The 13,072-nt window shown below is 39.8% G+C and overlaps 1 protein-coding gene across 10 annotated transcripts in view; it reads right to left on the reverse strand.

Moving 5' to 3' along the window:
* The window catches only part of ITSN1 (intersectin 1), a 246,746-nt gene that overhangs the window by 155,125 nt on the left and 78,549 nt on the right, over positions 1-13,072 (reverse strand). For all 10 annotated transcript variants that reach the window (XM_027557093.1, XM_027556377.1, XM_027553336.1 and 7 more), the window contains exon 5: positions 3,039-3,199. In XM_027557093.1, the coding sequence (XP_027412894.1) occupies positions 3,039-3,199 (161 nt within the window). The remainder of the gene's footprint in view (positions 1-3,038; positions 3,200-13,072) is intronic.

Genomic DNA, 13,072 nt, shown 5'->3' on the forward strand with positions numbered 1-13,072 from the left:
CCTCCAGGCTCCATGGGATTCTCCAAGCAAGAATACTGGAGTGGGTAGCCATTCCCTTCTCCAGAGAATTCCCAGGGAGAGACCCAGGGACTGAACCTGGGTCTCCCACCCTGCAGGCAGACTCTTCATTGTCTGAGTCACCAGGGGAGCCCCTTGGAACATGCTTAGGTGTTCAACTTCTTGGTATCTCAGTTCTCTCCTTTGTGTAAAAGGGTTGACAATCCGTTGCACACTTTCAGGGTTACTGTGGTGACCAAAAAACACGCTACATGTGAAGACAGACCACAGGGCTAGAAAACCCATGGTCAGACAAAGTCTCATACTAATTATAAAATACTGATAATAGTAATAAGTTATGTTTTCAATTAGCCAGAAGAATCATAAGAAAAAAATTACTTTGGCAAAGGCCAGATTTTTGAGTAAACTTGGGCAAAAGTGGGGATTGGGACCATGTACTTTTAACTTCTCTTTATCGTCTGTTATTCCCTCACAATTAATCCTCTGGAAAAATTTACTGAGGTCGATGTGACAAGAATGATGGGAGGAAAGGCAGTGGAGGAGCCAAGGGGAAGAGCTAAGGTCTGAATGGCAGGAGGGCAGTTAAGAAATCCCAGCTTCCCAGAGACCTCCCTTGGGGTTCAGTGGTTAAGATTCCAGCGCTTTCACAGCAAGGGGCACAGGTCTGATCCCTGGTCGGGGAACTAAGATTCTATATACTGCGAGGCATGGCCAAAAACATTTTTAAAATATTTTTAAGTTAAAAAAAAAAATCCTGCATATGTATACCTGTGGCTGATTCATGTTGATGTTTGGCAGAAATCAACAATATTCTGTAAAGCAATTATCCTTCAATTAAAAAAAAAAATCCTGGCTTCCTTTAGAGGCTGGGCAGGTTACTTAAGTGACTGTAAAACCCTCTGTACAATGATGGCACTGCTCCTGAAAATAATCAGCAATATCCCTAGAGCTGAAATTCCTACAGCAGAACGGAATAAGAGAAGACATATTACATGTCAGAGGAAGAATTACTGACACCTGGGTTTGAGGGAAAAAGAGGAAATGGGATGCCTGTGGTTATCTGACCCTTTCTCCACATCAAGGTTTCTTCTTGCAGCCTCGGAAGGGAGGCCAAAAGCAAACCAAACACCCTGTAGTTCTTTTAGCTACAAGCACCGTCAAGCATTCGGAGCAACCACCCCTTTGAAATAAGCTGGTTAACAGAGGGCTCAAAACTGGGAATACATGGTGGAAGATGGCCAGGGAGGGCGCTGGTCCCTCGGAGCAGCCCACAGCACTGTTCACCTCTGCCCTTCCACCTCTAGCTCTCGTGTGACTTTGCATTGTTCCTCCTTCTCTTGGATCACTGTCTTATTTGCCTAACCCAAAACCTGGACCTTTCTTCTAACATACCCAGACTTGTGGCACAAACTCACTGAAAGAAAGGCAATGCACAGTGTGCTTTTAACAGTGAACCTCTTAAGAACACCATTTATTTATCTCAGCTTATCATTAATTGTGGGCTTCCCAGGTGGCTCAGTGGTGAAGAACCCGCCTGTAGATACAGGAGACGTAGAAGATGCGGGTTTGATCCGCGGGTTTGCTCCTTGGGTTGGGAAGATCTCTTGGAAGAGGAAATGGCAAACCACTCCAGTATTCTTGTCTGTAAAATCCCATGGACAGAGGAGCCTGGCAGATTACAGTCCATGGGGTTGCAAAGAGTCAGACACGACTGAGGACACACGCATCATTAACTGTGTCAGAGACAACCTGAATGGCTATGATTGCCCCCTCCCAAACCTCCTTCACTTTATCACCTGTCATCAGATATATTAGGATGAAGGGAGAGAGGGAAACTCTATCCACCATTTTTCTGTTTTGTTTAAACTGTCTAAGAACTTTCCCAAGAATCACGTGTTGGATCTTATTACTGTAATCTTTAAATCAAGCTAAATAATTAAAGCCTAGGGTGAGAACAGAGAAGAAATCAGAACTGTTGGGGACTTCCTTCATGATCTAGCAGTTAAGACTCTGCTAGCTTCCACTTCCCTGGTGGCTCAATTGGTAAAGAATCCGCCTACAATGCAGGAGACCTGGGTTTGATCCCTGGGTTGGGAAGATGCCCTGAGGCAGGGCATAGCAACCCAGGCCAGAATTCTTGCTTAGAGAATCCCCATGGACAGAGGAGCCTGGCAGGCCCCAGTCCATGGGGTCACAAGGACTAAGCGACTAAGCACAGCACAGCACAGCTTCCACTTCAGGGGGCACAGGTTCAATCCCTGGTCAGGGAACTCAGATCCGACATGCCACACAGTAAGGTTCAAAAAAGGAAAAGAAAAAGAAAGCAGAATTGACTATGATCTTAGTCAACTAATTATCATTTAATTTTCTTTTTTTCTTTTTGGCTATATCATAGGGCATGTGGTATCTAGTTCCCTGACCAAGAATTGAACCCATGCTTTCTGCATTGGAAGCTTGAAGTCTTAACCACTGGACCACCAGGAACATGCCTACCAATTAATGTTTAAGAAAAATATCTGACTAAAAGATGGCATTTTATGGAATTATGTTTTAAATTGGGATAATAATTTTCATTCCCCCCCACCGTGGCATTTTGTGTGAAGAAGTAACATAATGTAACCAAGTGCCTCAACTATTATTACAAAAATACATTTCTCTTGATACTATAAACAAAAGGAGCATAAGGAAACAAAACAATGCTCCAAAATACACAAAACCAAAGGGAAGTATGTGAAGATGTGAAGAAGGGTCAAGAATCCAATAGGGGCAAGAAAGAGAGAAAAGATGCAACAGACACTGCAAGTTTATTCCTTTTTCCCTGACAATCTGCACCTTTGCTTTCATTTCTTTCTTTTTTTGCTTTCTCCCCTTCCAGCATTATCTTTGTGCACAGGGCCATCATTTTTCAGAGTGAATGTCTCCTAGAATTTCAGTGCTACAAACTGATATGGCAGGGAGAAGGAAATATTTATTTTAAAAACATACAATGAAATATATGAACTGATTCCTTTTAGACTCACCAAAGGCTGGTGCACTAGAAATAGCAACTGGTTGCTGTTTCATGACAGGGGGAAGTGCAGAGGGGAGCTGATATCCTTGGAGCTTCAGCTTGATGAGTTTCATAGCAATGGAAAACTCCACTTGATCCATCCTTCCATCATTATTCATATCAGCGAGCGCCCTGCAGAGCAACAGCATGGGCTCAGAATGACTGTGACCTTAAAAGAACCTTTCCCAAACCACCAGTCCCACCCACACAAAAACTAGAGAGTCAGCTCCCTTGGTCCCAGAGAAAACAAAACAAAACTTGTTTACCAAGCTGTAGGGAAAAACTGAATAGGTTTTACATAACTACGAATTATGTTTTACTGTGTTAGTCTTCACTTATACGCATGCATTATTTATATGATACACAAGGTAATTTTCAGTCTGAATGTCAGGACATATACTATGGACACCAAATGGAGCTTGTTTTTGGAGCAATGAAATTGTTCTCAATTGGATATTGGTGATGGTTACACAACTCTGAATAGACTAAAAAAACACTGAACTGTACATTTTAAAACTGTGAATTTTGTTAAGCTATTATGGGGGAAACAAAGGTATTTGGAAACAAGAGTTTATTTCTAGATTCTTGATTAGATTGCATCAACTCATCTATGGGGCTCTACAAACCTCACCACGGGGATGTGACATGCTATGCTCTACTATAATGTAATACTGGCATACTTTTAAAGCTGTGAAAATTAATTAAATGAGCTTACAAACACACTATCTGAAAGTGGTGTTCAAACATAAATGGTCAAGCACAACTTTCAATAAGCTGTTTATAGAGTATTTTTCTCAACAAAGAATAACCAAACAGAAGAACAGAGTTTGGACTTGCAACCGGAAACTACGTTTTGGCAAACTGAAACTGCATGTGACTTAACCTCTTCTGTACAAAAAATGGTCCTTCGGATTTCATTTGTTGAAGTCTAGATATCAAAGGCCTAAAGATTTATTTTTTAAAACCTGTCTTAACAAAATTTTTATTTGAAACTTCAAATGTTAAGACCAGTTACTCCAATTAAAATACTTAATCCTTAGCCATCTTTTAAATGAGCCACAGACTGTGTCCACAAAAGAAAATTACGTTACGTAGAAAATAACCCATATTGGCTGGAGTTAATGCAAAGTAGTAAAACATGAGGCACAGAGAAAAGTGTCATAAAAAGATTACAAACCTTTAAAAATGTTAAAAATTCTAAAAGTCAACACTATCTCTCGGGAAAATTTGTAAAGCTCATAAAATCATAAAGGAAACACTATGGCCACACGAACCATCCTTCTGCCTCAGATAGGAGCTCCCCTGCCAGCAATGAGCCCTCCAGCAAACCACACCATGGAACCCGAATTTCTCTCACTGCTAGCGGCTTCAGCATCACTTGCCATGTTTCTTGAGCATTTGGACTCATGCGTCTATGAATTGCTCATTCACATCCTTTGCCAAGTTTTCTGATGGACTGCACGTCTTTTCCTTGTCAGTTTAAAAGAGCTCATTGTACGTTACACATCAACTGTTTATCTGTCAGTTGCTGAAAGAATTTTTTAAACTTGATCCATTTTGTGTAATTCTTCAGCATACAGAAATTCTACATTTTTATACATGTAAAATATTTCTTTGATCACATAGCTTTCTTTTCTGAAACTGTATTACTTTATTACATTTCAACCTTTAAACTGACTGTAATTGCATATATGTGTGGTATGTTACCCCAGGGTTCAATCAGATTTCCATCAGATAGATGGATACTTAACTTTCCCAGCAATGTTTAGGAACCAATCCATTCTTTTCTCGCTGAAGCATAAAAATATTTTTGTGGTTTATTAAATGTTTATATGAAATGAGATCTATTTCTGGATTATCTACTCTGAATAATTTCCAGGTCAACGTGACAATAATCTGACTGCACTGACTCCAGTATCTGGCAAGACTTATTTAAAAAAAAACTTGTGTTGATGTTTGGCAGAAACCAACACAAACACAAAACACAACACAAACAAAAAATTAAAAAAATAAATAAAAAACTTGTTGGATGAACCTAGAGATTGTCATACTGAGTGAAGTCAGAGAAAGACGAATACCACATGACGTTGTTTATATGTGGAATCTTAAAAAAAACAGAAACAACAAGAGTAAAATGAACTTATCTACAAAGGAGAAACAGAGTTACAGATGTAGAAACAAACTTATGGTTACCAGGGGGTCAGGCAGGGAGATGTAAATTGGAAGACTGGGGTTGACATATACACACTACACCATACAAAACAGATAACGGATAAGGACCTACAGTACGGCACAGGGAGGTCTACACAATGCCTTGTAACGGCCTACACGGGAAAAGAATCTAGAACAGAGTAGATACATGTGTATGTGTAACCAATTCACTTCACTATACAGCAGAAACTAACACAACACTGTAAATCCCAAGAAAAGTGTTTTTAAAAATTTGCTTGGCTATTCAGACATTTTTTTTCCCCTATGAACTTTAAGATAATTTATCTATTCTATAAACAACTTTCTTGAAATCCAAGATGAAACTGCATTAGATATATTAATTTTTATAGAACTGACATATTTATGATAGTTTGTCCAAAGAAAACAGTACATTCAGTTCTCCTGATGTTAAAAACATTACATCACTTTCTCCATATAAGTAATTACTATTCTCGTTAAATGGGGTCTTAGGAATTTTATCATTTCTGTCACTCAAACAGAACAGGTTCCTCATTTCCATATTTAGACGCTTATGTCAAGCACAGAGAACAATTTTGCTTTTAATAATCATTTCTGCTGGCTGATCAATCTTACCAAACTTCTGTGAAACTTACACAATCACCTAAACAGCAAAAGAGTTAGCTTTCATTTCCTATAGTTTTACCCTTCCTCTCTTTCACTGTTCTTACTGTCTCCATCACATTACTGAGTGGGCATTCCAGTGTAGTTCTGAATTTAAGTTAAATGGCTGTAGTGTTTCACTGTTTAGTGTAATATTTGGTACTGATTTTTAGAATGTAATCTGACATATTTAAGCAGTTCCCTTTTTCTACTAGAAATGCTTGCTATACATTTTATCAAATGTTTAATCAGCATCTGAAGACCTGATCACACACTTCTTTTTCCTTTTATCTGCTGATATAATATGGATTTCCCTGGTGGTTCAGACGATAAAGAATCAGACTACAATTCAGGAGACCTGGATTCAATCCTTGGGTCGGGAAGATCTCCTGGAGAAGGGAATGGCTACCCACTTCAGTATTCTTGCCTAGAGAATTACATGGAGAGAAGGAACCTGGCAGGGTACAGTCCATGGAATCGAAAAGAGATGGACACAACTGAGCGAAATAATGTTGAGGGAATTCCTTGACCTTGAACTAATCCTGGCATAAACTCAAGTTGGTCATAGTTTTTATACATTGTAGAATTCCATTTGCTAAGATTTTGTTTTCATTTTTCTGTGTCTATGATCATAATTGAGATTAGTTTCTGGTTGCTTTATTTTTAGTCTGTTTTTCAGGTTTCATAAAGTAAGTTGAATCAATAAAATGAAATGGTGAGCTTTCTTTTACCAATTTTTCTTTTTTGGGGGACACTGTGCAGCATGTGGGATCACAGTTCCCTGACCAGGGATCAAACCTGTTGCCCCACCCCACAGTACAAGCATGGAGTCTTAACCCCTAGACGGCCACAGAAGTCCCTCGAATATTTTTTAAAAGACATTCAGGTATTTCAAATGGTTTTCACAGATATAATAAAGGTTCCCAATGATCAATACTGACATGCATACTTTACAAAAAAAAAAAAAACAGCAGATAGATTCCTACTTTCTATTCCCCACACTACTGCTCCCAAAACACATTTTCTAGAGAGAAACAAAAATATCTAGTGTGGGATAATGAGTGGGTTAGGGGAAAAAGACTTTCTAGTAATGACACAATTAGCAAAAGCCTGGATGGGAGAGGAGAGGAAACACGTAATGCTCAGGTTCTAAACATTCACTAAAATCCCAAAACATTTCTAACAATTTTGTGTGAATTTTTTAAAAAACTTCTTCTGCTCAACTAACATAACATAGCTGTTGGGATTCCTTGGTAGTAAAAATTCAAAGGTCTTTTTAGAATTATAACAGTTACTCCTACAAAGCTCAACTCTCTCCAATCCCTCCTAAGACACTGGAAAAGAGTCAGAATTCTATTTCTCAAATTTTCTCTGCAAAATATGATTTCAGCTCTGCTATCCACTTCATCTCCTGTGTGTGTATGCTCGATCACTTAGTCTGACTCTTTGCGACCCCATGGACAGTAGCCCGCCAGACTCCTCTGTCCATGGAATTCTCCAGGCAAGTGCTGGAGTGGGTTGCCATGCCCTCCTCCAGGGGACCTTCCTGTACCAGGGACTGAACCCCTATCTCCTGCACTGGCAGATGGATTCTTTACCACTGAGCCACCTGGGGAGCTCGCTTTACGTATGTATAGTTATTTCTCAGTTTACTCAGTTCTAATAATCACCCCAGAAAACTAACTAAAAGTCTGAGAATCCTGAAATTAAATTCACACAACTTCCAAAGTTAAAAAATGTCTGATAAAAATATTTTTAACAAAAAGTGAAACAATATTTATGACTCTTGAATACAAACTGATCTTAAACACGATGTTTAGTCTGATATTAAAATCTATATATAATAACAGGCATGGTGGAGATGAGAAAAGGTCCACAAGTATACTGTATTAAGGGTAAGTTTTTTGTTTGATTTGTACAAATAAACCACACATTGCTCTTATATCCTATGGGAAAAAGTGCTTCAACTCCAAGCATAGGAAAATCTGGCAACACCTGCAGAACTACATATAGATTTACTCTTTGATGCAGCAACTCAATCCTATGAATTTACCCTGAAGGTACACCTCCAACAATACAAAAACACATGCTTTAGCTCATTCTTCGCTGCATTATTTGTAACTGTAAAATATTAGAAATAACCCAAATGCAGAAAACATAGGAAACTGGTTGAATAAACTATGGCATACCATTCACAATAAGTATTACATAACTGTAAAAAGAAAATATAATAAAGATCTCTATGCGATGATATGAGTGATTTTTAGGATATGCTGTTAAGTGAGAAAAGGAAAGAACAAAAGAACATTTATAGGAGGTTACTTTCAAAGCAGAAGGAAGGGGAAATAATTTAAATTCACATACATATTAGGGACACGTTTTTTCCCCACAGAAATAAACAACAAAAAGATAATAAGCTTTTGGAACCTTGCTAATGTGTTACATATTCAAAAATTAAAATTAAGTCCACAAAGATGAGAGCAGATCCCTGAACTGAATAAAAACTAAACCAAATAAAACTGGGGTTGGGGGTGGGGGTGGATAAAGGAGATTGGGACTGACATATACATACTACCATATATAAAACAGATAACTAATAAGGACTTGCTGAATAGCACAGAGAACTCTACTCCATACTCTGTAATGACCTATATGGGAATTGAATCTTAAAAAAAGAGTGATGTATGTTTATATATTAACTGATTCACTTTGCTGTATAGCAGAAACTAACACAACACTGTAAATTAACTATATTTCAATAAAAATTAATTAAAAACAAAACAACAACAATAACAAAGAAAAATACAAATAAACCTAGTAGTATTTTGAATGAGTACATGTCCACATAGGAAAAAAACATTCAAGTAACTTCTGAACACAGCACTTCATACATCCTCAGTCTGTAAACAAAAGAACTATGAGGTAACCTTGAACGCCACTGAATGGGTTTGGGGTTTGCGGTGGACAGGCGTGTAGCCCTTCTGAAACTTACCTTGTCTGTATCACACGATTCAGAGGAAAGAAGGACCTGTCTCCACTCCATCTCATTCACTGCATCAGACAGTTCCTTTAGGAGGCCACCTCACCCACAAAGGCTCATCACAGGCTGCTCACCTCCCCTGTCCAGATTAATCTGGCCCAGTCACTCACCATCTCTTTGTTTATTCACACAACAACAACAAAGATTTTTGGCTTTGCAGCACAGCTTCTGGGATCTTAGTTCCCCAACTAGGGACTGAACTCAGGTCACCTCAGTGAAAGTGCGGAGTCCTAACCACTAGACTGCCAGGGAATTTCCCAACAAATATTTTTTGAAAAGATCACTTACTAAGGTCTCCATTCAGGAACTGGGCTTACAACTAATGTAAAGACAGGCAAAGTTCCTGTCCTTGTTTCAGTGTAAGCAGACACTCCACAAGAAAACCAGTCAGACTACTCAACATATTGATAAGTGCTATTAAGAAATAAAGCAAGGGGACTTCGCTGGTGATCCAGTGATTAGGACTTTGCCTTTCAAGATAGTGGGTGTGGATTCGATACCTGGTTGGGGACCTAAGATTCCACATACCTCGTGGCCAAAAAAACCCACCAAAACATAAAACTGAAGCAATATTGTAACAAATTCAATAAAGACAGGTTCACATAAAAAAATCTTTAAAAAAAAAAAAAAGAAATAAAGCAAAGCAATCGGAAAGAGAAGATGTTGGCAGGAGCAGGTAGGGAGAGGGAAAAATTTTATTTTTTTGCCTTTAAAACTTTTTGTTTTGTATTGGAGTATAGCTGATTAAGAAACAATGCTGTGATAGTTTCAGTAACCAGCCAAGGAACTCAGCCATGCATATACATGTATCCATTCTTCCCCAAACTCTCCTCCCATTCAGGCTGACACACCACATTGAGCAGGATTCTCTGTGCTATACAGTAGGTCCTTGCTGGTTACCCATTTTAAATGCAGCCCTGTGTATATGTCCATCCAAAACTGAGAGGAAAGTACTTTAGACAAGTGCTCAGGAAGCCCTTCTCAGGGAAGGTGACCCATGAATCGAAACCTGATGGGTAATCAGCCAGATATGTAAGGCTCTAGAAGAGCTGCAAGACAGGGAGAGAAAATGCCAAGTGCAATGACCCTGAGGCATTTAAAGAATATAAACAAGGTCAGTGAAACCGGAGTGCAAAAAATTAAGAAGAAAATGGTACAAAATAAAAGAGGGAAACAGCCAAGAGCCCAGTTCACATGGGCCTATGGCCTTGGTAACGACTTTGGGTTTTCTTGTTAATGAAGAGTTTTAAATGGATTTACCTTTTGGCGGGGGGCAGGATTTACTTTTTTGAAAGATTGTTGGGTTGCTGCTTGGAGAATGGAAGCTAAAGGGACAAGTGTGAAAGAGAGACTCCAGTCAGGATGGTCAGATCGTGGGCACAGTTATTCGGCCCACTGTGACAAATCAGGATGGTAGCAAAGGAGACAGAAAGTCAGGGGCCAGATTGGGGATACAGTCTAATGAAGTCAAAAGTATACGCTGATAGACTGGTTGTACAGGGTAACGAAAGGAGAGCAATCAGGCATGGCTCCCACCAGCTGGAGAGATGCTCACGAACATGAACTGAGATGGTGAAGACTCAGGAATGTTCTGGATGACTTCTGGGGGAGCCAGGGACTTTAGCAAACGGATCTTGCTGGGGTCTGAAGGCCCTCCTGACGTATGTTCAGAGGTTCCTAAATGGTATCCTAAGGCGTGACTGCCCTGATCCCTGCCCCTAATTTCTGCCTCTGGCTTCCTCCTCCTCTCTCGGGGCTGTTTCCAAGCAGTGCTCCCTCTCTTCCCCTCGCTTCTCTCCTTAACAGCTTCTATCCCCTCTTTCCATGGCCCCTACCGCCTCTGATTCCAAAGCCCTCATTCAACTTCTTTGTCTTCTCTCTACCTGTCTTCTATTCAAGGCTCTTGTCCATCGCCCTCTGCCTTGTTCTTTCCTGTCTCCACACAAGCCTAAGGTTGGAACGATGTTAAGCATTTAAGTTGCCAAAAGATAAGAGGATATTGGTGGCTTTCCTTTCAGCTCCTTAGTAGTAAGACAATTTCTAGGGAGAGGAATCATCTTTGGTTACTGTTATAACTTGGCTTTAAACACACTGACTTGACTCCATCCTCTGAGGGAGAATTTAGGATTTCCTGTATTCTTAATTAGAAACTGGACTGGACAGATACGTATCTCCAAAGTATTAGTAGGTTACAGTTCCAAAGCTCATAAATAAATTAACTGGAGTACAGTTTCTACATGAATTCTAAGAGATATTCCCCAGCAGCCCCCATCACTTCTACATTTCAACTGTGGTCTAGAGCAAAGAAAGAAAGGCACAAAGAGAAAGAGAAACTAGAAAAAGTTCCTAATTCTCAATACAAAAATTTTCTTCTTCTCCAGAGGAGTGGCACAGACTGCCTAAAACTCTATAGACTCAAACCCGCTCCTCTACCAAAAGGGGAAGGGCTTCTTTTGAAGCCTTTGACCTTATCAGAAAAAACAAGTGAGAACACAAGATTAGTATCAAAGATAGGGAGGAAAACCTACTTCATCAGGTCAGCTGTTATTTATAAACTTAAAAACCAAAACATGAAGAGGTGAAGTACTGCTCAGGCTTATAAAGGGAACAAGCAACTGTGCTGTGTGTGCGCAGCCGCTCAGTCGTGTCTGACTCTGTGTGACCCCAGGGACTGTAGCCCACCAGGCTCCTCTGTCCATGGGATTCTCCAGGCAAGAATACTGGAGTAGGTTGCCATTTCCTCCTCCAGGGGATCTTCACGACCCAGGGATCAAACCTGCATCTCCCGAGTCTCCTGAATTGGCGGGTGGATTCTTTACCCATTGAGCCATCTGGGAAGCCCTGAAGAAGCTGGTGCTAAAAGACAGATCTTCCTCACACTCTGCATCACACCATTCCAGCATCTTAGCAGGACATCTGTGCCTCATAAAATTTACAATGACCTTTCAAAGCTATTTCTTTTGGGAAGATACTTAAAGGTGTGTTTTTTTTGATTTGGGGGTTTTTGTTTGGCTAGGAAGGGGTCTTAGTTGTAGCATGTGGGCTCCAGTTCCCCAGCCAGGGATCAAACCCCAGCCCCCTGCATTGACAATGTGGAATCTTAGCCACTGGACCACCAGGGAAGTCCCAATAGGTGTGTAAGTGTATTTTGTTTTGTTTCTTCCCCCTAGTAGTAATTCTCGATGAAACTAAAATATGCCATCACAAATTTAACAAAATGTCAGAAAAGAAAGATAAAAAACATTTTGGATTTAACCTAAGTCTGCCAACTCATTATCTTCACTGTTAACATAATTTTTCACAATGAAAAGAAAAAGTTGGCAAAAATTACTTTAGTGTACTCTGGTAAACAAAACAGAAACAAACAAACAAAAAAAAGCAGTTTTGTTTTGTTCTTTTTTTATTTTTGGCTTGTGGCATCTTAGTTCCCTGACCAGGAATGAAACCCAGGCCCCCAGCAGTGGAAGTGCAGAGATGTAAGCTCTGGACTGCCAGGGAATTCCCCTGTGCCCCACCCCAATTCCTGCACCAAAGAAAAAAAAAGTTTGGAAAATTAACTGTGTTAATGGAAAGAAGTGAAATTTATTAAATAATACTTTGTTTTTCTCCATTACACTTATTAACATGTGACACTTTTTATGCTGTTATTGACCATCTCCTTCCACTGGATTACAATCTCTATGAAAGCACAAATTGTGTCAGTTTTGTTCACAGCTATGTTCCCAGCACCTACAACACTCATTGGTCCATAGGAGACATCTGACAGATATTTTTCCACTGCTGAGTGAACAAATGTTAAGTGAGATCTCCTTGCAGTAATTCATCACAAGACTGCTTCTTGAATGAACCTTCACAGATTGTAAATACAGTATAGGAGCAGAATTCAGTGAAAGAAATTAATCTGGAAAAAGAAGAGTCTAGTGAGTGACCTTGGTTGATTGCATGAAACATAATCACCAGAACACAAAGCAGAAGTTTAACACAGACGTCACAAGTCTTTCCCATTTAGACTTAGGCACTTAACAGGGCTGCCAGTGCAGGAGATTTAAGAGATGCAGGTTTGATCCCTGGGTTGGGAAGCTCCCCTGGAGCGGGGCATGACAATCCACTCCAGTATTCTTGCCTGGAGCATC

This window comes from Bos indicus x Bos taurus, chromosome 1 (assembly GCF_003369695.1).
Source record: "Bos indicus x Bos taurus breed Angus x Brahman F1 hybrid chromosome 1, Bos_hybrid_MaternalHap_v2.0, whole genome shotgun sequence".
NCBI lineage: Eukaryota > Metazoa > Chordata > Mammalia > Artiodactyla > Bovidae > Bos > Bos indicus x Bos taurus.